A 24,849-nucleotide genomic window follows, 5' to 3' on the forward strand; every position below is an offset into this window, starting at 1 on the left:
AGTGAACAGAAGAAGATAAGCAGAAAGAATGACAAAGGCACTCCCAACCAGTTATTTTGAATAAAATAACGCGCATAGCAATGTATATCAGAGTAAAATGTTTTATGTTAAGTCGTGAATGCATATGCACATCAAGTTTGAACTAGGGAAACAAGAAATTCCTTCAAAGGTGTTTCCCCAAAACACGTCTAGTCAGACAGCTATCATACTTAAGAACATAGGCGTTACAATTATTAATTTAATTAAAATATGGTGGCTTTCTGTTCTTTAGTTCTGTAAAATACCGCGTGTATAACCTTATAAGGGACACTCCCGTTTGTATTATCTGGTTTCTGTAATAAAAAGACCATTTTTAATGCTGTAATGATGATTTGCATGACCTTGCGCGCGATTCACACACGGTTCACAGCTCGCGGGGTCGATTGCCGCCATCAAGAGAGCGACAGTTTTTAAAGTATTCCTCACAAAATGCTGTTCTATTAGATACAATCCAGGAAATTTATGTTATGTTTTTAGACTTTTTATACTCACTTTACTATTTATGTTCACACAAAGTGTACCAGCAGACCTTCCATCGCATACCTCGCTCAGCTAATAATTTTTTAACTCAGAGAAACATTAGCTAGCCGGCTAACAGCTAAACTCGAGGGTTTACAGTAAAGAACTTGCTTTATATCAGTATGTTGTAATGCTTAATAACAGCTTTATATCTCAATGATCTATATTACAGTTGTTCTTTTATGATGTCAATGACACGCACAAGATGTTAGACTCTGAAGAAGCCGTTTTGTCGCTGGACAACCTGTTTTATGACGGGCCAGTAATTCATAAAGTGTGAGTAACGTTAGGCCTTTACACATGATACCTGATCAGAGACACGCCAGATACCCGAGAATGAATTAATACATGTCGAGAAACTGGTTGTTACTTTTATGACAGCATTCGTCTATGGCTCTGTTTAGGAAACCATTATGTCAAGGACAAGGCGCATGGATCTTTGATGCTCCACCCTCATTATCGCAAATACCTGCAACACAAGACATCCAGGGAGAGGCAGCAAACGTTTCCTCATTTAGTGAGTGTTTGGATTGAGGCTAAAATAAGGTTTGGTAGTTGAAGCATATCATGTCCATTTTTTAAATAATCAAGGTTTTGGGTTTAAACATATATATATATATATATATATATATATATATATATATATATATACACACACACACACACACACACACATATATATATATATATATATGTATACATATATATATATGTGTGTGTGTGTGTATGTACACATATTATACATATATTTATATATATACACACACAAATTAATAAATACATGTAAAGAAACTGGTTATTACGTTTATGACTCCTAAACAGCGTCTATCTACATCTGTTGGTACAGGTTTGTATTGCTACAAATTTTACAACGAATTTCACTGCCAGTTTAGTGCGCAAATGTAATCACTTCCATGTTTTTGGTACATAAAAAGTAAATAAAATCTTATTAGAGACTCAAATGACAAAAGAGCTGTTCCATTTTTGTTTTATTCCTTATTTATGAAGGTTACTCGCAGAGATTAAAGAAATTTCTGGCTCTGGCTCAAAAACCATTTCACAATTCTAATGAAAGTGTCCAAGGGCAGACTGTGAAATCACATGAGCTGGAGGAATCTGTTTTGTGGACCCATGAACCATCTAAAGAAAGAAATCAGACTGTCAGCATGACAGGTTTTGTGGAATCGAGGCCTTTACCTACTGCCAGTGCTCCTCCCTTCAAGACTCGGTACTCTTTGTTACATCTTGATTGAGTTAACAAAATTTGCTGACGTAACAAGCAGTTCTTTGTGTTTAAAATGGATATTGGCATGGCAGTAGAACAATAAGTGGGTAAACAAAGTGCATTTATCTCCCTGTTGTTAACCTAGGTTGTTCAGAGCTCCCACAAGAAGGATCTCAGGCAATGGTGAAGACGGTATTTCAAATCATATGATGTCAACGACAAATGACACTGGTTTCCTTGGTCAGGTTGCTATGACAACCAGCAGCCCACAGACTACACATGCTGTTGCTACCTGTAGTCCCTTTATTGGCTTGGGCCAAACGGAACAAAAATGTGATGTACCTGCAAAAATAAACCATAATCTCCATTTTGGTTTCAAACCTGCAGAATTGGAAGGTAATATAATACTATAGCTCTATTAGTTAACTGGAATGCCATGACGTAGAGTTAGTTCATGTGGAGCAGTCCATGTTGCTACAAATGTACTACATTAACCAGCTATTCTATCTGAAGTTAAGTCTTTGTACGGTATAATAGAGTAAAATATGCAGTCTTTTAGGGCATATGTAAAAACTATAAAAAATTTCCATACATAGATAGCAATCAGTGTTAGACTGAATATTGGTCCGGTTTCTAATATTGATGCTGTTTTTAAAGGGTCGTCTGGAAGAGGAACACTTCGCTCAGTCTCTGAAATTCGTATCCTCCTCCATTTAACCCAGATGATAAGAAATACATTTTAATTCTATTTAGGACCCAAAATCAGAGTTTTGTGGCTTTTAGTCCATGTTCATTAGCGTTGAGCTATATGCTAGTATACTCCTAAACGCTGACAAAATTCACTTTTAGATGATATTCACATAAAAAAAGATTTTCATCTGGGCATACAGATCAAAAAAACTTTGATAATTCATGTTGCACTACACAGATTTTTGTCCAGTTAACCAGAATAAGTTCTTTGATACGTCCCACCCAAAGTTCCTGTTTCAATAGGAATTTTATTAACACAGGAAGGAAAACTCTGATTTCATTGGAACTTTAAAGGAACAGTTCTCCCAAAAATTAAAAATCTGTCATCATTTACTCACCCTCAAGTTGTTCCAAACCTGTATGAATTTCTTTCTTCTGCTGAACACAAAAGAAGATATTTTGAAGATATATATTTGATATATATTTTTGAACTTAAGGGTGAGTAAATAATGACTGAATTTCATTTTTGGGGAACTATCCCTTTAAATCATTCCTGTAAGTCGTCTTTAATGCACATTTATATCTTTGGACTGTGAATGATGTATTTATTGTCATGTTCATTGTTTTCCTTGATATATGCGTAGCTGCTAAATTCAGAAGTGCGTTCAAAGAATTCCCTTACTTTAACTATGTGCAGTCCCAGGCATTGGATGATGTAAGTCTCTAGCTTTTATATCTATATAATGTAAAGTTCATAAACACAGTATGTGGTAGATTATTGCTCTATTTCAGGTCCTGTACACCGATAAAAATTTTGTTGCCTGTGCTCCCACGGGCTCTGGGAAAACTGTGCTTTTCGAGCTGGCCATTGTTCGACTACTCATTGAGTCTTCAGAGCCCTGGCACAATGTCAGAGCTGTGTACAGTGAGTTAAAACCTATAATTATTATTATTTAAGCTTAATAGGATTATAAACTAAGCATTTTTTGAGACATTTTATTCAGTAATTTATAACAAATACTGTTTGGTATTTTTTGGTTTATGCTTTAGTGGCACCAATTAAGGCTCTTTGCAGTCAAAGATATGAAAACTGGAAACAGAAGTTTGGACCTCTTGGACTAAACTGCAAGGAGTTAACTGGAGACACAGAGATTGATGACATTTTTGAAATTCAGGATGCTCATCTAATTTTTACAACTCCAGTAAGTTGGCGCTTGTGGTACAGTCTAAACATCAAACATCTTTCCAACAGGTCTGAAAGTTTTTTTCCCTTCAAAGGAAAAATGGGACAGCATGACAAGGAGGTGGAAGGATAACTGTTTATTGCCATCTGTTCGTCTCTTCCTCATTGATGAGGTCTGATTTATTTACTCCCACATGATCATTAATACCAATATTTGAAAATAGATGGTAGTATTTTGTTCAATGACATTTTTGCCTATATACCCTCTCTAGGTACATGTGGTGAAAGACAAAACCCGTGGAGCCACTCTTGAGGTTGTGGTCAGCAGAATGAAAACCATGCACTCCTATCACCTGGCTGTAAATTCAGAATCAAAAGCATCTGTGAGATTTGTGGCTGTCTCAGCTACCATCCCAAACATCCGTGACGTACGTAGTTTCATGAAGTACCAAAGTCATTCAAATGAATCTCTTTATCTGTGTTCAGGTTAATTTTGATTATTCCTGTGCTGTTCTCTACAATTTTGAAGCTATCTGAATGGCTTTCGGATGAGTCAGGGCCTGCCACTTGTCTGGAGATGGATGATAGTCACAGGCCAGTGAAACTGAGGAAAGTGGTGCTTGGGTTCCCCTGCGGAAGTAATCAGAATGAATTTAAGTTTGATCTTTCTCTCAACTACAAAATTTCCAACATTATTCAGACCTACTCTGATCAAAAACCAACCCTTGTGGTAAGGGAAGTTTGTGAATGCAAATGTGTTGGGTTGTGCATTTTAAAATAACAATTTGATATGATACTTTTGTTTGAAATAAACAGTTTTGCTCCACAAGAAAAGGAGTTCAACAGTCTGCTGCTGTGCTTGCCAAGGATGCCAGGTTCATTATGAGTATTGACCACAAACAAAGGTACTATAGTCACATTACATAGGCTGTAAATAAACATTTACATTTTGAAATGAATGAAACATTGCCACTTATATCATATAACAATTTTGGTCTCGAGATTAAAACTTACATATACATCAGTATAAATCAGGGGTGTCCAATCCTGCTCCTCGAGATTCCTGCACTGTCCTGCAGAGTTTAGCTCCAACCCCAATTAAACACACCTGAACCAGCTAATCAAGGTCTTACTAGCCATACTAAAAACTTCCAGGCAGTTGTGTTGAGGCAAGTTGGAGCAAGTTGGAGCAGGACAGTGGCCCTTCAGGACTGACTGAGTTTGGACACCCCTGATATGAATGCATATTTGAGCATATTGTTGTTGAACTACCACAGATGTTTTACCAGATATTAACTGTACTTTTAAGATTACTCTTGACATGTGTACAGCTCTTAGTTTAACTCATTATCTTTTTCATAGACTGATGAAATATGCAAACTCTCTGCTTGATGCCAAACTCAGAGGTGTGTACATTAATGAGATTTCTTCTGCTGTACGACATTGATGAAAACATTGGTCACTGTTTTATCAAGGTAAACTAAACAATTTTCCAGATCTGTTTATTTGTGGGATTGGATATCATCATGCTGGCATGGATGTTTCAGACAGGAAATTGATTGAAGAAGCATTTACAGTGGGTGACTTGCCAGTGTTATGTAAGTTCTGCAAATATACTTTCAATCATTTACTTTACATTGTTCATTATTCAGTACCTAATGTATTATTATTAAAGAAAAGCTTATGTAGGAACACCTCTTTTTTCTCTTATTTAGTCACAACCAGCACCCTAGCCATGGGTGTGAATTTGCCAGCCCACCTTGTGATAATCAAATCCACATTGCACTATGTTGGTGGTGCATGTGAAGAGTACAGTGAAGCTGACCTGCTACAGATGATTGGGAGAGCTGGCAGACCACAGGTATGGCTAACAAAATTCAGAGCATGACTTCAGGAGGTCTCTCCTGGCTCTGAAGTCTTTATGTGTACAGTTTGTAATAATAATCTAAAAAATAAATTAACTATATTTTACTCAATTGGAAGACGCGTACCCATCACAACAATCTACAAAAACATGTATATATTACGTATAAAAATAGTGGCAGCTCCATAAGCTATATATATATATATATATATATATATATATATATATATATATATATATATATATATAAACATATATATATATATATATATATATATATGAAGTCAAGCACTTTGGCACTTTTTGCTGGCTTTGGTTTTTGTTTAGTTTGATACGACAGCGACTGCAGTGATCATGACCCGGGCTCAGACAAAGGACAAATACACACATTTCTTAAGTGGCGTAGACAGCATAGAGAGCAGGTATATACTATCTAAAACACATTTTGTTCAGTCTTAGAGGAATTTTTACATTCCATAAACACGTGATATAGGCTAGTTGATGTATGTGTTATCTATGTATGTGATGAGTACAAAAGAATGACTATTTTCAGCTTGCATACAAACTTGGTGGAGCACTTGAATGCAGAGATAGTTCTCCACACCATATCTGATGTGAACATGGCTCTAGACTGGATCCGCTCCACCTTCCTGTACATCCGTGCTCTGAAAAACCCCAACCACTACGGTAAATCCTAAACATTGACCACTCTAAAGTTATAAACATCAAGTGCTATTGGCTGTTTTTTATTAGTCTCATACTTTGTCATAGGTTTTCCACCTGAGCTTGACAAATGTGGAATTGAGACTAAATTACAAGGTATGAAAAAAATGATTTCAATCAGTGAATCTGTTGATAATCATTCATTTGAAAACTTATGGTGAGAATACGATTTACATGTGTGTTTCAGAACTGTGCTTGAAGAACCTCAACTCTTTGGCCTCTTTTAACCTGATTACCATGGATGAAGACATTAACATCAAGCCCACAGGTTACTGATAATAGTTTATATAGTTCTCCTTTTCTCTTTTTATGAGTATTTTAATGACTCTACCAATCTTGATTTGGCCATATAAATTGAATGTTCACACACAGAGACTGGAAAACTCATGGCCAGGTACTGTGTTGCCTTTGACACTGTGAGGCAGTTCAGTCTGGTGACTGGAACAGAGACATTACCCGAGTTGGTAAGAAAAGCACTGTTGTTCTTCCAGCATTTCCTGATCCATTGTTATTTACTTCTTCAGAACAACATATACCCCTGATTTCACAGACAAGTCTAGTCCCAGACTAAAATGCATGTTAGAGCTATTTTAACTGAAAGCAGCTTGCACTGACATATCTTAAAGACCCCCTCTGGTGAAAATCAAGTTTTTAGTGTTTATATGTCTGTTTTAATATGCTTTAAGACAAACCATGTGCAAATTCATCAGTCAACAAAATTTCTGAGTATTTTCTCCTTAAAACTGCAGTTTACCAAAGACAGTCTCAAAAACGCGGTTTGAAATCGCCCTTGTTCTCTACGTCTGAAACATGTTGTAACCAATCCAGTCTATGTGTGGGCGGGCTTTAGCATATCATTAACTATGCTGCGAAGCAGGGGGTCTCAAGAAGAAGCCAGGTTATTCTGGTATACTTTTCTGTTGATATGAAAAATTAGGTACATTTAGCAATATAGCGGGTGAATTATGATGTATATTACGATGTTATGATGAACAATATGCCTTTTCCACTGACGTTCTAAGTTGTTCCAAGTGTTTCTAAGGATGCTGATTTTTAGAAGGCAGCTGTCTGACTCTGAGATGGCAAGTAGGAACATGGTTTGTGTAACATTAACAACACATTATTAGCTGTTTGATAATGTAGTCGAGCCAAAGGCTAATCATATCAATTACCATTATGTGTCCGACGTAGAGAGCAATACATAAAACATTCTGATATATCGACTTGTAGACGAGCCTGTATAATTTGCTCTCACACTTCTTCTGAATGAGATTCTGGCTCAAACATATGTGGCTGAAAACAGTGTTTCCACTTACCACTGTGCAGTGTTTACTACAGTAAAGACCAAGTGGATCAGGTATTCTGAGCTGGTGTGATTGAGTGGATATTCATGGATCCCTGTATACTAAATGAAACAAGGGTGTAGAATTACATTCAAGCTATTTTAAGGCATGAAGAAATTATTTTCTCAGGAAAAAATGTTTAAATTTGTAATTTTGGTGATCAAAGATGAGTTTTAAGGAATAATTATTGACTACATATTTAAAATATGTCAGTGCCATTGTTTTGTCTCAAGATGAACACCAGTAATGTTTTTTTTTTTTTTTTTTTTTTCTAAGGCATGTTTTTAAAAGCTACTTAAATATCCTAATTGAACTAAGGCCTAAACCTTCCTTGATCTGAGCCCTGTTTGTGAAAACAGGCCTTAATAATATATATTTTTTCTCACTTAATAATAGATTGAAATGATATCAAAGGGTAAGGAATTTAGTGATGTGCAATTGAGAGTAAATGAGAAGAAAACCTTGAACATGCTGAACAAGGATAAGAACAGAACCACCATCAGGTCAAAGTTGTCTTTAACTACCTAATTCTCATAGTTAACATACTGTGTAGAGTGGACAGGTGGACTAAAGCATGTCATCTGTAATATTTTCTTTTTAGGTTTCCTATGGAAGGAAAGATCAAAAGTAATGACATGAAAGTGAATTGGTAAGGTCTTGCTTGCTATTGCTGTTTGAATGTACAATTTTACCACTTTTATTGTATGGTCTGCATATTTGTTTATTTTTTTTATTTTTTTATTTATGCATTTATTATAATCTCATCCTAGTCTGATTCAAGCTCAGCTTGGCTGCATCCCCATTCAGGAGTTTGGACTCATACAGGACACTGGAAAAATATTCAGAAATGGAAATCGAGTCAGCAGATGTATGTTACTTACGTGATTTTGTGTAATGTCTCTCTTTGTGTGTTTATTCTGTCTGATGACGTCCATGAAATTGCAAATGTACAATTCTTTCTCATGCAACTTTTTACTTCGCATAAAATGCTGCTTTTGATCTCTGCCAGATCTGACCGAGTTTCTCAGTCATCACTCCAAATCAAATTTTTCTGCTCAACTCAACTCTTTAATTCTTGCCAAATGTTTTCGAGCTAAACTGTGGGAGAACTCGCCTTACATCTCCAGACAGCTTGAGAGGATAGGTCAGGGAGCCCATCTAAAAGTTTATATATCATTATTAAAAAAGGCTAAGTGGTATTGTTCTATATTGAGACAAAAGTGAATAAATGGAACCTACTGATTAAAAATGTAGTGTATTTGTTGTGACGCATATGTGTTTTTATATTTGGGGTCTTCTTTTCTAGGATTAACACTCGCTACTGCTATGGTGAATGCAGGGCTTACAACATTCAGCAAAATTGAGCAGAAGAGTCCCAGAGAACTAGAGCTAGTAAGCCAAAATATCCTAGATAATTGTTTAGAAGTTGAGAAATACATTTATTCATGATAAATGTCATAAGTCATTACGTCCCTTTCTGTTGTTACAGTAGTAGTACTGACACATATTTATTTATTTGTTTGTTTGTTTGCCAGATTCTGAACCGACACCCTCCATTTGGGAACCAGATTAAGGAAGCTGTCAGCAAACTTCCAAAATATGAAGTTAGTTTGGAACAGGTAACTTGTATATACTTGGGTAGTTGACATGGAATGAAGTTTTGGAAAGTGCAAAGTTGATGACCTGTAATTATCCATATAAAATTATTTTAAATAGCCCTTTGAGCTAAAACTAATTGAGAGACATATATTTGTAATGTATTTCATATATGAAATATTTGTACTTTTACAAAATTGTAACACTACAATGAACTAGTGAAGACAAAAAGATGGTGAAATTTGGTGAAAAATATCTCCACAAAAATAGCAACCTATTACAGGGCCTAGAATACACAGAATACATATTTTCACATATACTTTTACACCAATTTTAATCTGATATCTTTGATGATTTAAAAAAAAAAAACTCATTGTAAAATCATAATTTTACAAATTCATCTATCATATTTTATATAATCAAATATTTTTTCTAGATTCCTCGTTACAGTCTGTCCACAGCTGAGATTGTGGTCACAGTGAACTTGCAAAATTTCAAGGAGTTGGCATCGAAACGGACAGGACCAGACCACCATTATGTTACTCTCATTATTGGGGACTGTGACAATAATGTAGTTTTCCAGCAGAAAATAATGTAAGCTCTATGTGATTTAATAATCATTGGCAAGTTATCTTTAAACAAATGTAAAATATGTAAGAGATGCATAATTTGTTTTTCCAGGGACACATTGCTCTTGAGGTCTGGGAGCTGGTCAAAGAGAATCGAGGTGACAAGAGCACCTAAGGGAGAGGAGCTCCGCATTCATTTGATCAGCTCTGAATATGGTCAGAGCATAGTGTCATTCAATAAAATATGAAATATTTGTTTTGCATAAACATCTACATGTAGAGTGATCTGTTCTATCTGGTAATATTTTAGAATAATTAATAATTGTTGATTGTGTAGTGGGTCTGGACGTACAGCAGGAGTACAGTGCCTATTACTCAGGCGCAAAGATGTTTGGAGCGGAGTCCTGCATCAGTGAGAGACCTACATGGAGAGTGCAGAGGATTCTCGACACAGCGAAGAGACAAGGCCCCATGTCAACAACTCCCTCTTCTTCAAACACAGGTCAGACATCTTGACGACAACAACAACAATTTAATCAGAACTCAGATAGAGTTACAATCAGTGTTGGGCATAACGCATTACAAGTAACTTGAGTTACGTAATCAGATTACTTTTCCCCCCAAGTAACTAGTAAAGTAACGCATTACTTTTTCAATTTACAACAAAATATCTACGTTACTTTTTCAAAGAAATAAAGTGCAGAGGTGTTGTGTGTGCTGTGTGAACATGATGGTTATTGTAATTCTAGACTAAGAGCCCGTACACACGGAGACGCATTTCGCTGTATATGTAAAAATTTTGTATCGTATCGGTGTTTGTGTACAGCACGCAAGGTTTATGCGCATGCTCTAAGTCTTCTTCTCCATTTTTAGTGCATCTCTGTGGCAGAATTACAGTGCCACATACTGATCTGGCATGTATACTACATTATTTTGAGTCGGTTTCAGTGGTTTTGTGTGTACAGAGATATTTCTTGAAACAACACTGTGTTTACAGAATTTTTTTTTTAGAACGAGGGAAAAAAAGATTGGATAGGGAAATCTCTGGCTTCGTGTGGATGTCAAGTCAAGTCACCTTTATTTATATAGCGCTTTTTACAATGTAGATTGTGTCAAAGCAGCTTTACATTGATAACTGGTACATTGTTTGGCTGCACAGCAGCTCTTAAAGAATAGTGTCAATGCAGGCAGATCAAAGCACTGTTGAATATCAAATGTCAAGTCAAGTGTCCCCAACTAAGCAAGCCAGAGGCGACAGCGGCAAGGAACCCAAACTCCATCAGGTGACATCAGGTGGCAGACAAGTGGCAAATTGGTGTTAAAATGGAGAAAAAAACCTTGGGAGAAACCAGGCTTAGTCGGGGTGCCAGTTCTCCTCTGGCCAACAGTGCTTTGTTACAATTCAGGTTGCTATCATAAGTCCAATAGGATCGCAACATTAAAAGTATTTATTTCAGTTCCATCCAATTGAGGATCGTATTCATCACGCCGGTATGGACGGTTGTTGAGGAACTGTGTCGTGGCTGTCGTGTCGATGAGGCCTTCACAGGGGATGATCTAGTTGACTCAATCTCTGCTGATACTTAAGGGCTGCGTTGTGGTCGTGTCAAGGTGCAGGTCCTTGGTCTCACCTGGATACGGCCCGGATCCGGTTGACTACGGTGAACCTCGGGATAAACAGAAAGACTAATATTAGCGTAGATGCCAATATTAGGATGTGGCCTAAATGTGAACATGCATTCACTTACAGTGGGTACGGAAAGTATTCAGACCCCCTTAAATTTTTTTCACTCTTTGTTATATTGCAGCCATTTGCTAAAATCATTTAAGTTCATTTTTTTTTCCTCATTAATGTACACACAGCACCCCATATTGACAGAAAAACACAGAATTGTTGACATTTTTGCAGATTTATTAAAAAAAGAAAAACTGAAATATTACATGGTCCTAAGTATTCAGACCCTTAATATTTAGTAGAAGCACCCTTTTGATCTAATACAGCCATGAGTCTTTTTGGGAAAGATGCAACAAGTTTTTCACACCTGGATTTGGGGATCCTCTGCCATTCCTCCTTGCAGATCCTCTCCAGTTCTGTCAGGTTGGATGGTAAATGTTGGTGGACAGCCATTTTTAGGTCTCTCCAGAGATGCTTAATTGGGTTTAAGTCAGGGCTCTGGCTGGGCCATTCAAGAACAGTCACGGAGTTGTTGTGAAGCCACTCCTTCGTTATTTTAGCTGTGTGCTTAGGGTCATTGTCTTGTTGGAAGGTAAACCTTCGGCCCAGTCTGAGGTCATGAGCACTCTGGAGAAGGTTTTCGTCCAGGATATCCCTGTACTTGGCCGCATTCATCTTTCCGACTGGTGGAGGGCTGCAGTGATGGTTGACTTTCTACAACTTTCTCCCATCTCCCGACTGCATCTCTGGAGCTCAGCCACAGTGATCTTTGGGTTCTTCTTTACCTCTCTCACCAAGGCTCTTCTCCCCCGATAGCTCAGTTTGGCCGGACGGCCAGCTCTAGGAAGGGTTCTGGTCGTCCCAAACGTCTTCCATTTAAGGATTATGGAGGCCACTGTGCTCTTAGGAACCTTAAGTGCAGCAGAAATTTTTTTGTAACCTTGGCCGGATCTGTGCCTTGCCACAATTCTGTATCTGAGCTCTTCAGGCAGTTCCTTTGACCTCATGATTCTCATTTGCTCTGACATGCACTGTGAGCTGTAAGGTCTTATATAGACAGGTGTGTGGCTTTCCTAATCAAGTCCAATCAGTATAATCAAACACAGCTGGACTCAAATGAAGGTGTAGAACCATCTCAAGGATGATCAGAAGAAATGGACAGCACCTGAGTTAAATATATGAGTGTCACAGCAAAGGGTCTGAATACTTAGGACCATGTGATATTTCAGTTTTTCTTTTTTAATAAATCTGTCAACAATTCTGTGTTTTTCTGTCAATATGGGGTGCTGTGTGTACATTAATGAGGAAAAAAAATGAACTTAAATGATTTTAGCAAATGGCTGCAATATAACAAAGAGTGAAAAATTTAAGGGGGTCTGAATACTTTCCGTACCCACTGTATCTCACTTGCACAAAAACATTCCTCGAAGTGAATAAAAACTGTGAAATGCAATCTCAGAATTTTACACAAACATGTACTAATTAACTATATTAAATTACACAAATATACTTTATGTATTTAATCTCACTTTATTAACCAGTGTTTTTGCTGCTGACCTTCAATGATCTAATTCAACCATACTAATAATCAAAAATTACTTTAGATTAGATTTAGAAATAAGAGTGTTGAACTTCCTTCTCCTGTATCCTGTTCTTCTTTAATCCAGAATGGCAGCACAGCTGAAAGGTTTGTTTGAGCTGCGCCCTCTACTGTACAGACGTAAATATGCATTTCCTAAATATGATTTTTTTTGTTGTTGTTATTAAAAAACAAACAAACAAGCAAGCCCAGCCCAGCTTTTTACTTTTTAACTTAGTTACTTTAGTTACTTTTTTACTTTTTAGGGAGTAACCACTTGTGATCCCCTGAGATGAATGTTAATAACAAAGATCTGATAAATCTGCTGAAACTAACTATATAAATCCTTTTAGCTCAAACACTGACACTTTATAAAAATTATGTTTAACTTAATGTAGACATTCTCTTCATGGATCAAGTTGCTCCAAACACAGTTAAGAGACAGTGCAATCATCTCTGCAAAAACAAGGAGCTCTGTGGACACGAGTGCTGTGAGTATGAGAAATTCTAGATGACCTTGGATTGTGCTGTCATTATCTGTGCTTCTTGATTCACCTAGTTCTCTTTTTTTTTTTTTTTTTTTTTTTTTAGGCAAAGTTGGAGTCACGAAAAGGGCTCAGTCTAGTGTCACCTCATACCTTAACAACCTAAAAATGAGGAATGAGAGACTTTGTGCGACTCCTGTGAAACGTTTGAAGGTCAGAATTCTGACTGTCAAGGGTTACATGTACATAACTGTCAGAAAATATGATTCAGTATAGTCTAATAATAGTACACTTCAATAACTAGAATTTATTTTTGTAAGATATATTGTATTGTATCAAAGTCTCAATCCATTTTTATTTGATTTTCCCTTTAGATGATGATGAATAAGGGGACAGAAGCTGTAAGCATGCAGCAGTTCTCATACAAACCCAAAGACACACTGCCTGCTGCCAAGAAGTATTTTGGTTTTCTGCTGACAACAAAAGTTGTCCTATTATTGTTGAAGTTGTCATTGTTGAGATTGTATTATTTCCTAAAGTAAATATTTATGGTAACACTTTACAATAAGGTTAATTAGTTAAACATTAGTTAATGTATTAACTAACATGAACTAACCATGAGCAATACATTTGTTACTGTATTTGTTCATAGTTTGTTCATGTTAGTTCACAGTGCATTAATTAATGTTAACAAGATTTTAATAATGTATTAGTAAATGTTGAAATTAACATTAACGAAGATTAATAAATGCTGTAGAAGTGCAGTTCATTATTAGTTCATGTTAACTAATGAACCTTATTGTAAAGTGTTACCATATTTATTCTTTAAGCTTTCAGGGAAGTCAGTGTTACACTCAAAGTACATATGAAATCAAAGAGTTAGATTGTGTCACTCCACGAGAGAATTCGTCGTTTGAGTCATACCATGATGGTATGTTTACTCTCATTCACATATACTAAAAATTTGTTGACAGAAAATACTGCAGTTACAGTGAATGTGAGGTTAGAGTTTAATAAGAAATCTCAGAACTCGGATGTTTCAATTTTCAAACTATCTACAGGTTTCAATGACGAGCTGGGAGACTTTTATTCTGAAATTGGAGACCCAGCATTAGAACATCCTCAACCTTCTGCTTTACCTCAAAGTATGGTACTTTAGAACTTCTGGTGTTTGCCTCATATTGTTCATATTATTAATAAAAAAATAATAATTCCATCATATTTTTCAGGGGTTTCGATACACAGTCAGCATGAGCCACGCAACAATAGACCGATGCACAGAGTCAGTCCTAAAGAAGCCAGTGTTTATTCTACCCATGCAAACCCAGACCACAGTACTGACATTGATGGCCGCTGGTCTGGTTCCCTGGATGTGACCTTTGACCTGGGATTGAACGATTGGGATGATTTTGATGATGGTAACCTTGTTGATGCTAGTGAGGTGTGCTGTGAATCCCAAATATGTAACCTGATGACAGACCATGATCAACCTACAAATTCTGGTTTGTTTGTTTTTGTATGTCAGATATTAGTAAAATCATTTTAAATTTTTGTAAATCTGTAAAATTTTAAATGCTAAAATTTTCTTGGTTTTTTTTTTTTTTTTTTTTTTTCAGCCTCACAATGTCCAGGCCAAACCCTGCAAGTCTTGCAACAAAGGTAACTGAAAGGAGACTTTTTTTCCCCTCTCCATTCAAATGTTTCAGTTCAGCTGGCATAGATGTTGTGGGGCATTTTTAATATCACTCACAATGTCATCCTCTTCCCACTGACTAAAAGCTTGTTTAATAGGGATTCAAGAGCAGTTATACTAGGGTCCAGAGGGTGCATTACTATATGATATCTGCTGAACTATCATTTGCTTTTGGCCTAATGCCTCTAAAAATAGGATCACTTTTTTTCAGGATTCAACCAATGGCTGTTACACCTCAGACTGTAAGTATACATAAATACTTTTAACATTTCCCTCAATTTTTTAAGACAAATATGGTACCATGCATTTTGGTTACACTATTTAGAAAGCATACAATGATTGTGTTTCAGTCAAAAATAGCTAGTTTTATAATTCATTTCACAGGCAGTGTGCTTAAAAGGAGTTAGTATGAACTCCCTCTCAAACCAGAGTCAAGCCAAAACACCTTCAGTCCAAAGAAGATTTGATTTCTTTTCAAGGACAGATGCAGCTCTGAAGGAGAACACTCCTATTAGCAGGTATTTCAAGAAATAATTACCTTTAGTTATCATATTACCAGTTTACTATGTTAACATTGCTTAATAATTGCAGGGATCACACAGAGGAAATCAGCAATGAGACCAGTGTTTTTCTCGGTATGTTTGATGGCCTTTTTTAAAGTTGTTGTAAAGGACTCCTGACATATTTAGCACTACGTTGTAAAGAATCCAAGTTCCTCTGCCATTTGTTGATTTTCTGTTGTAAAGATGTTCTTGGTTTAACGGCACTCACTGCATGGATAATTTGCAGCAAACAAGTCAAATGTGAAATAGAATGACAAAAAGTTATTTTCTTTTGCATTGCAGCGATATATATTGGAAAAAAGCTTTCTATCGATTTTAAAAAGATAACTATATTTTGATGTTCAATATTTTAAGTCTTAAATGTATTAAATTCTTCATTTTACTAAAAATATTATAAGATTGCTCTCACACATGAAATCACATGAAATATAAATGGATTGTCAAAGGAATGAATGAGAAAAATGTTTGTGTCTGTTTTTTATTCTATTAATGCACTGTTGACTTTTAGCAGTTGGGTTAGTTGATCGTTTTTAATTAGCTATATATAAAACAATAAAAGTCTACTTTAAGATTAGTTTGTCAGGACACTCCTTTTTTTTCCCTTTGATCTCCAGTCTGAAGAATATTTTTTTTTTTTTTTTTTTTTTTTTTTTTTTCGAGCTAGGCCAAACAATTAAGCTGCTACATGTCCAGTACAGTTATGGCAAAAGTTTATTATAATTCCAAACAGCAAATGATTTACAGTGTTTGGCTGTTGAATCTTAAACACCTGTGACATTCCAACCTTATCTGACCAATTTACCCAATTATACAATTAAGACTTTTCAATAGAGACATTAAAAAGACAATGAACACAGTGCAATTATTGAAAACAGCACCCCTAAAAAAAAAAAAAAAAAAAAAAAAAAAAAACTTCATTTCATCAGTGCAAAGCATTATATAGGTCTGACATTATTATTATTATTTTTTTTATTGTTCTGTTCTCACTCTCTGGACTTGGAGCTCTTCAACTTCCGGCCTGCACTGGGCTGGGGCGTTGTAAATGTATCCTTCTCTCTTATCAGTGTTGCTAAAATAGAACATGCTAGTTAGTTTACAACCCATGTACTTCTCAACTTAATATGTCACAGAACATCTATTTACATAGATAGATCTGTTACACTTTCAAATGCAGTGACTTACGTTAGCATTATTTTGAATGCGATGCATTTCAAAATTCCTCCCAGAAGTAACAAAGCTCCTCCTACCCAGGCTATATAGAGGGCGGGGCCAAATGTGTACCTGACCATTCAAAACAAAGATGGAGGAAACAGAAAGTGATGTGACCAGCACATAACACCACTGAACATTTGCCAGTGGAAAATCAGTGGTGTTTCATCTTACCTGGAAGCAAATGAATCAGTTCCTTGCATGCCGTTGCCATTCCCACATTGTATCCCTCCCTTCTCTCCTTGCTTTTGATTGTATGGGGTCATCATGAAACTAGGCACAATTTGATCAGCATACACTGATGCTCCAGAAATACCACAAAGGCCTGAAAAGAACAATGATTTTTATGGATCTTGTGTATTACAATTGGAATTATTGTAATAACAACAGTAATAATTATGTCTGTAAACCTAATAGAAATGAATAACTGAAAGATCAGTGGGTTTAAGTTACTTTAGTCAGTGAGTAATGAATAAGCTTTTGTTTACCAGCAATGATAAACAAGATCCCTGCACTTAGCATCAGTTTGGCCCTGGTCGATAGCTCCATACTTCTCATTTTGAGACACTTCAGGCAGAAGAATCCGATGAACGCTGCGATCACACTCACTAAAATGGCTAATACCATCAAAGCTCTTACAGCCTGAAGGATTCCTGAAAAAGAAAACAAACAGGATAGTAAAAAACACAGGATAGTAGAGGGCCTTTGAGTCAGTGCTTTTTGTTTGATTTCTACCTAGTATTATTAAATGTGGACTAAAGCAGATGATAACAAAATTGGAGACAAAAAAGAGTGTATATATATATATATATATCATCTTATTGAAAATCATTTCACATTGCTTATCCTCCTTCATTGTTAGGCTAGCAGTTCTTGAACAGTACACACAATAAGGAATATTTGGTGAAAATGAGCAACACTTCTGGCACAAAGTTCACTCTCAATGTTATAGGTTCAGAAATAAACTATAATGTCCATTTTGGGTTTGTACAAAATTCAGTTGGATTTGTAGTAAATCTCCAAAAATCACTATCTCAACCCACCTGAGTAGTTCAAATGGCTGTAGAGAGGTTGGCACTCTGCGAATCCAGAGCCGGACACCTCGCAATTCTTCCACAGGCCCATATAAGTGTAGATGGAAGTTAACTTTTGCTCCTGCTGGTTTCTGGCGCACCAGACATCCATAACCGTGGCTGCAAAAACTCCAACCACACCAATGGCTCCTGATACAAAACCTGTGGTTTGCAGCGCGTAGGCACTCATTCTGCTTCTGTCTTCGTTTCTTGGTTAAAGATCTGGTGAAGCTGGTGGTGTCAAGCGTTGAGTTCAACTGAAGCTGAATGGGGTGAGACTGCTTTTTAAAGTGTGAAGGCTCACATGCACACTCATGAAGTGATGCTTATGTTAAGCTTCGAGTGGTCATAGTTCCACCTACTTCTAACAGAAACATAAAAGGAGGATTTTAATCATCATAAGCGGCATCTGTCAAAGCATTAACTAACACAAATTATACTTGAGGTCACTTGATGTGTAATATCTAAGATCAGTTCAGACACGTCTTAAATTGCACACCTAATTATTAGATCATTTTGTTTGAGTGAGTAAACATGTAATTCAAGATGAAGTCTGCTTTATTTTGTCTTCACCTCTGATTGTTCCTCTGCTGAATACTTTACTAATACTGATGCATGAAGAATCAGCAGATGATTAAAAGAATCTGATAGAAATTAGTAATTAATTACATTTGTCAGGACAGAAAACAAAACATGAGACATTATAAATGGAATGAGCAATAGTTTAAAAACATTTTATAGCGTTTAATTGTATGGTGAGATGCACGTGATAAGGTGTAGTATCCAATAAAATTATGAAAAAACAGTGAACACCTTTATGAATGTGCATGATATTATGCAGTTGTAGCTAGTTTATTATAATTAATCATTTGGATTTGTTCCAGACACAAACAGCATTTTCTGTTGAAAGGTAAATACAAGAAATTCACATTTTATATATATAAGTTAAGAATATTACAATGAGATGGACATTATAACACAAAAACTGAAGAAAGGCCTATAAGAACCATATATGATTAAGACCGGTGATTTTTCACCTGTCCCACCTCTTGTCTCTCGGTATTATTCCACCTATTGCAATTAAATATATTTATAAATTATTCATATTTTGATTTAGACAGTTGAATTGTATTTAACAAAAAGAAGGGGTTGTTCCCAAAATAACCCCTACAGAACTTTATTTAGGCTAAATATGCATACATGTTGTCTATACTAGAACATCAATATAAATGTATTATAATGGACAGGGGTCAGATGAAGGACAGAGAGAATAAAATGTGAAAAAAGATTTCAGGACACAAGGGAGGAAAAAACAATGGCAAATGCAAATCTGCACTTGTTGAAAACAGGGAAGGCAAAAAACAGAACAAACAAACATTTACAAGACAATTTGTTTTTTTATTGATACAATGTCTTTTTCTTTTAAGATTTCAATCACAGCTTTTGACTATAAAGGACTGTTGCCTGAATATAATTCATGAATCATACAAGACCATATCAATAACCAGCAATAATCAAATAAAGACAGCACTGAAATTAAGACATTTTAAAATGAAATAAATAAACATTAACAAGAAAATTCTAATGAGTTAGTCCAATGTTGGCTTGGCTGTATAATTGAGTTTATAAAATGGATAGTTCCGGTCCTTGATTATGATTGGTTGAGCCACGTTCAAAGTTGTTGTAAATTACTCAATTCAGTTCAATTCAAATGAGCTTTATTGGCATGACTTGTTCAGTATTGCTGAAGCATTACATAAACAATGAACAAATAAATAATAAATTCAATAAATCAATAAGTAAATAAATAGACTACATGACTACATTTTTTATAAACAAGAAATGACAAGAAAATAATTAAGACAATGTAAAAATAAATAAATAAATAAATAAAAATAATAATAAAATACTTTGTACATTTGTAACTACATTCAGACAAGATAAGAATATTTCTGACTTTAGTTTTGTCCGCTGGGTGACTCTCTTAGTTTGTGGCAAGCTGCTGCTGTTGTGATCAAGCCAGAGTTTTCTCCCAAAATGACTTAATTTTTCTGAATTTGGTAACGCCATAAAATTTGGTGATAGTTGTTGAAATTTTGTGAAATGGACAGTTCTAATGTTTTGATAGTCAATGTGGCAGGAAGTGTTTTTCTGTCTCAGCCTCTTCCTGAGAGCACAGTGAACTCTGCAAACATACATCTTACATCAGCAGAGCAGCTTTTAAAACAAGTTTTATCTGTCTATGCTGTAGACATATTTGCTACTAAAAATAGCTTACAGATACTGAACACTTTTACAAATCAGCAGGCCAAATGGAAGTAACACTTGATTTTTTAAAAATATATACAGTGCCCACTGTATATATTTTGTTGTTGTTTTTGGCATTTTAGACTGTAGAAAATGTCTTTGAAAGAGTCTTTCACTGCATTTTCATTATATAAAAAGTTCGGGTGAAGCAAAATTTCAATACACAAATGACGCACTTCAAATCATAATGTGTTGTCTGGTATTTGATTGTGTTAAAATTCATCTTTGGCTCTGAGCATTAAGTAATTCTATCATTTATAATTATTACAATAATCCCAAATCTGCTTCATAAATCAATGCGAAAACAAATGTGAAATTCCAAAACCAACTAGCATAACTAACTAACTAAATAGACCCTTTTCCCATTTCCGGGTTTCTCAGAAGCGGAATGAGAGACTTCATTAAATATATTTTTTGTGTTTCCATTTGCACAAATAGCAAAAGAAAAACTTCACAACAATGTTTTCATAAATTTCAAAAAGAGGAAAAAATAGAGAGCGATTAGGAGAAAGGTGTAATTTTTTACCGTCACTTCCATAGCTGCTGTAAAAACACCCTCACAAGCAGCGTTAACTATTTTTGTAAACTAGCATTTTTAAAATGAAAATATAAAAAACTTTGCAGGATTTACGATATTGATGACTGTTAAAACGCGTCATCACAGTCTGTGAAAATGGTCTATAGTAAGTAGGTGGGTATTATTAATGAAATTATACTAATCTACTAATCAAAGTGTTGTCCACTTTTAATCAACGCATTAAAGCTGCACTTAAACCTAAAGTAAGAAACGGAAAAAGACCAGTCGTCTTCTCTCTTAAAAACTTTCCGCGATATTAATCACAGCGCTGAAGAGTTAATTGCAGTCTTGCTCATACCTGGAAACACTATGTAGGCAAGTGGAGGTGTGAGACTGGAAGAAGACCAGGGCGAACAGTTACAGGGCAGCAGGTATCCGGGGTTTGCAGGTGACAGGTGAGTGTGCGCGTACTGACCGGGGCATCCCAGACCCCCGATGGACCTGTGTCCACTCTGATAGCCTAAAGCTGGAGAAAAAACCAACGAGCCAGGGGTTAAAGCAGGTTTTTCATGTTGGAAAGCAGTGGTATTGGATCGGCTCTGCTCAATGAAAGGATGTTGCATGGACGCAGCTGAATGGAGAGGTCGTGGTTTGGTCAAAGCTGAGACGCTTTGAAAGTCTCGCTCGCTGTGAAGCGCTAAAGACAACAGAGTGTCCTTCCTCAAAAGTCCTCTGGGTTTGCGTCTCGGTCGGTATTTGTAATCTGGATGCTCTCTCATGTGTTGGGCGCGAAGTCTTTTGGCCTCGTCGATGTAAGGTCGTTTTTCAGACTCGGAGAGCAACTTCCACTCGGCACCGAGTCTCTTGCTGATCTCAGAGTTGTGCATCTTTGGGTTCTCCAGTGACATCTGCCTTCTCTGACCTCGCGACCAGACCATGAACGCGTTCATTGGTCTCTTGATGTGCTCCATGGGTTGCTTCACCATGTTCCTCAGGTTCATTTGCTGCTTTGCGTCACGGAAGAAAAAAAAAGTTGCTATAACACCTGAAAGTATATTGAAATCATCTATGGAAAGAGAGGGTTCCTGCTCTGGTGAAAAGAGATGAGATCTGCACGTCTATTTCATGGAGATGCAGCGGAATGAACGCCCTGTTTGAAGGGCAGGATTATTTCTTTGCAACTAACAGTGAAGTGTGTGTATGTGTGTGTGAACGACCTCTTGGTTTGTGAGATATTTGTTTCAAATCTCTGTCAAGTGCAGAGAGTTTCAAAGAAAGCTTTGCAGCAAGGAGCGCGCGCTCTGACACATCATCACCTTCCGCGCCCAATCAGCGCGTGAGCGACAAACACAGTTACAATGACACCAGAAAACCTGTCATTTCTGCAAAAAGGGGACTAAATGAAATTAAATTGACTTTCAAGCTGTCTATAAAAGTTTAGGTAAGCCGCTCTCTTAAAAACACACGCGCGCGCGCACAGCCTTGATCTTACACTGCGAGGACACTATTAAATGCTGTCCTTGGTGCTGGATTAATTACAACAAAAGCTGTCATAGGCATAACACGTCCATAACTTTTTTTTTTATCAACAGTTTAGCTTAAACGCATAAGGTTAATTGTAGATGCTGTGACCATTTCCATTTTTTTCTTTTAATCAACTTCTTGCCTTGGTCAGTTCATTTCAAATGCTCCTGCAAAGTGAATGAATGTCTAAAAGTACAAACATTTCATGTAGCCTAGTCTCTCAATTAATTTGAGCTCATAACTTGTATGCATAACAATGATAAAAGAATAAGATAAATGCTGTTTTAGATTATTTGACGATTAAATGGTGTTTTACATTTTTGAAGCATTTGCTATTCACATCTGAACAGAATTATGTTTTGTTTTTAGATATTCTATGAAAAAAATTGTTTTAATCTCATTTACATAAATTCATGTAGAAAATTTCACATTTCACTTTTTTTTTACATTAATTTAATACTTTATATTCATGCATGCATTCACAATTAATTGCATTCAACCTTAATTTTATAAAACGAGAATACTCTTTTGCGCATAAACAAAACAAAAATAACGACTTTATTCAATCTCTTCTCTTCCATGTCAGTCTCCTACACACTTGACATAGTAAACGCAGTGCAGTGCTTCCATGTTTATGTCCTAATGCCAGCTCAGTTATTGGCCTACGCTGTATACGTGAGCAGCACGACGCATGTGTGTGATGCTGACACAGGAGAAGGCCAGAACGAAGGTCTTACGGATTTGGAACGACATGAGGGTGAGTAATCAATGACAGAAATTTCATTTTTGTGTGAACTAACCCTTTAAGGGGCCGTTTACACGACACCGTTTTCAACTAAAAACGTAAAACTTTGAATGCGTTTTGGCTGTTCATTTACACGACAGTGGCGTTTTGGGTGCCTGAAAACGCAAGCTTTTGAAAACGGTCTCCGTGTAAACAACAAAAACGCGAATCTGTGGAAACGACGACGTCATGCACATGCGTATTACATGTTCAGTCTATGGTGTTTCATCGCTATCTAATGGACTGGCAGCAGAATACAGCGTTTTTAGTCGTTTTCGCGTGAATGGGGATCGTTTTGACAATGGTGACGTCTGTACGCAGAAAACTCAAAGGAGAAACTTCACCGTTTTAAGCATATCGTTATCGTGTAAACATCCCCTGAGTTGATATGTTTGCCACCAGCTAATCGAATGAATTTCCACTTGCTTTGCTATGGCTGAACTAGTCACTGACCATGTTTTGTTTTTAAAAGTCAAGGTCTTGCTTTTTTTATCTGCATAGCTGTTACAAATGCAAGTATGGCAAATAGGAATTTAGAAATAAAGAACAAAAATACTTTCATTATCAACAGCAGGTTTTTGTTTTCATCATTAACTTAAAGGGTTAGTTCACCCAAAAATGAAAATAATGTCATTAATTACTCACCCTCATGCCGTTCCACACCCGTAAGACCTTCGTTAATCTTCGGAACACAAATTAAGATATTTTTGTTGAAATCCGATGGCTCAGTGAGGCCTGCATAGCCAGCAATGACATTTCCTCTCTCAAGATCCATTTATGTACTAAAAACATATTTAAATCAGTTCATGTGAGTAGAGTGGTTCAATATTAATATTATAAAGTGATGAGAATATTTTTGGTGCGCCAAAAGAACAAAATAACGACTTATATAGTGATGGCCGATTTCAAAACACTGCTTTATGAAGCTTCGGAGCGTTATGAATCTTTTGTGTCGAATCAGCGGTTCGGAGCGCCAAAGTCACATGATTTCAGCAGTTTGGCGGTTTGACACACGATCAGAATCATGATTCGACACAAAAGATTCATAACGCTCCGAAGCTTGATGATGCGCTGGAGAGAAAAAAAAAACACACCAAAATATCAAGACATTTCCTGAATTTACCCTTTTTTTAACATGTAAAACTATTGTGATTTGACGAAGTGCATGAGAATGACTGAAGTCTAAAGACATGTTTTTGCGTTATGTTCAAAAAGGAACATCTGCAGACGCCTGGCTGGCCATGGATAACAATGTTAGCCATGAATAATCTTTCCATGTCAAGGAAAAGATACCTTCCTAATGTATGTCTCGAGCCCACTGCTTGTGTAAATTGTTCAGATAAATGAGAGAGAGGACAGTTAGTGATTTGCTGTGTCCAGCATGAGATTATATTTTCTGCACTGAGGGATTTCTGACACAGGGGGGCACTGGTCATGCTGTGAAGCTGATTGCTTTTTATTTGCCTTTTACAGGGAGATAATATGCCCATTGAAAGAGCTATCAAATCTATATCCTGCTTTTAGATGCCTTTTTTCACAGCCTCAAATGACAAGTAGGATGAAAAGAGCTTAGCATACACCTCTAAATATAAAATTAAACTATCTATTGTAACATAATGTAATTTATTTAGGTTTCAAATAAGTATGTGTGATATGTTAAGTAAAAATATTTGACCAGTGAAGCAGGTA

At 36.3% G+C, this 24,849-nt stretch overlaps 3 protein-coding genes across 5 annotated transcripts; 1 reads left to right on the plus strand and 2 right to left on the minus strand.

Annotated features, from left to right (window-relative positions):
* The first annotated feature begins 390 nt into the window (after positions 1-390).
* On the plus strand, positions 391-16,320 carry LOC127525005 (probable ATP-dependent DNA helicase HFM1). 3 transcript variants are annotated; one of them, XM_051917184.1, is made up of 40 exons: positions 420-454; positions 731-834; positions 963-1,075; positions 1,567-1,786; positions 1,929-2,179; positions 2,441-2,482; positions 3,118-3,188; positions 3,266-3,398; positions 3,524-3,675; positions 3,752-3,829; positions 3,929-4,084; positions 4,186-4,386; positions 4,473-4,561; positions 5,019-5,062; positions 5,153-5,254; positions 5,372-5,517; positions 5,848-5,942; positions 6,074-6,207; positions 6,292-6,339; positions 6,431-6,511; positions 6,616-6,707; positions 7,983-8,089; positions 8,188-8,235; positions 8,357-8,454; positions 8,596-8,730; positions 8,893-8,978; positions 9,122-9,205; positions 9,619-9,776; positions 9,864-9,967; positions 10,089-10,253; positions 13,404-13,496; positions 13,597-13,703; positions 13,865-13,947; positions 14,321-14,421; positions 14,552-14,635; positions 14,720-14,992; positions 15,107-15,149; positions 15,395-15,425; positions 15,568-15,701; positions 15,775-16,320. In XM_051917184.1, the coding sequence occupies exons 2-40, from the start codon at positions 764-766 to the stop codon at positions 15,839-15,841; spliced, it is 4,320 nt and encodes a 1,439-aa protein (XP_051773144.1). In that variant the 5' UTR covers positions 420-454; positions 731-763; the 3' UTR covers positions 15,842-16,320. The 3 variants fall into 3 exon arrangements, 2 of the variants coding, with proteins under 2 accessions (XP_051773151.1, XP_051773144.1); XM_051917191.1 differs by lacking the exon at positions 2,441-2,482 and having other exon boundaries at positions 401-834; XR_007933226.1 differs by lacking the exons at positions 14,321-14,421; positions 15,107-15,149; positions 15,395-15,425; positions 15,568-15,701; positions 15,775-16,320 and having other exon boundaries at positions 391-834; positions 14,720-14,784.
* A 114-nt stretch (positions 16,321-16,434) lies between these two features.
* LOC127525043 (claudin-18-like) lies at positions 16,435-18,392 on the minus strand. Its single transcript, XM_051917233.1, has 5 exons — positions 17,999-18,392; positions 17,444-17,608; positions 17,130-17,280; positions 16,929-17,027; positions 16,435-16,815 (listed from the first exon to the last, which is right to left on the minus strand). Exons 1-5 carry the CDS (start codon positions 18,216-18,218, stop codon positions 16,716-16,718), a joined length of 735 nt encoding a protein of 244 aa, XP_051773193.1. The 5' UTR covers positions 18,219-18,392; the 3' UTR covers positions 16,435-16,715.
* A 2,562-nt stretch (positions 18,393-20,954) lies between these two features.
* On the minus strand, positions 20,955-22,027 carry LOC127498511 (transcription factor Sox-14-like). Its single transcript, XM_051867893.1, has one exon. The coding sequence runs from the start codon at positions 21,851-21,853 to the stop codon at positions 21,173-21,175; it is 681 nt and encodes a 226-aa protein (XP_051723853.1). The 5' UTR covers positions 21,854-22,027; the 3' UTR covers positions 20,955-21,172.
* Between the last annotated feature and the right edge of the window lie 2,822 nt (positions 22,028-24,849).

Source organism: Ctenopharyngodon idella, chromosome 2 (genome assembly GCF_019924925.1).
Source record: "Ctenopharyngodon idella isolate HZGC_01 chromosome 2, HZGC01, whole genome shotgun sequence".
NCBI lineage: Eukaryota > Metazoa > Chordata > Actinopteri > Cypriniformes > Xenocyprididae > Ctenopharyngodon > Ctenopharyngodon idella.

Bases quoted from the DNA above. Each gene is read 5' to 3' on its own strand.
- LOC127525005 (XM_051917184.1), top strand. From the start codon at position 764: ATGTTAGACTCTGAAGAAGCCGTTTTGTCGCTGGACAACCTGTTTTAT. The intron at 6,208-6,291 runs GTAAATCCTAAA...ACTTTGTCATAG, and splicing joins GAAAAACCCCAACCACTACG to GTTTTCCACCTGAGCTTGAC. The intron at 6,512-6,615 runs GTTACTGATAAT...GTTCACACACAG, and splicing joins CATTAACATCAAGCCCACAG to AGACTGGAAAACTCATGGCC.
- LOC127498511 (XM_051867893.1), bottom strand. From the start codon at position 21,853: ATGAACCTGAGGAACATGGTGAAGCAACCCATGGAGCACATCAAGAGA.
- LOC127525043 (XM_051917233.1), bottom strand. From the start codon at position 18,218: ATGAGTGCCTACGCGCTGCAAACCACAGGTTTTGTATCAGGAGCCATT. The intron at 17,609-17,998 runs GTGGGTTGAGAT...TTTCTTTTTCAG, and splicing joins CAGCCATTTGAACTACTCAG to GAATCCTTCAGGCTGTAAGA. The intron at 17,028-17,129 runs GTAAGATGAAAC...TTGAATGGTCAG, and splicing joins ACTGATTCATTTGCTTCCAG to GTACACATTTGGCCCCGCCC.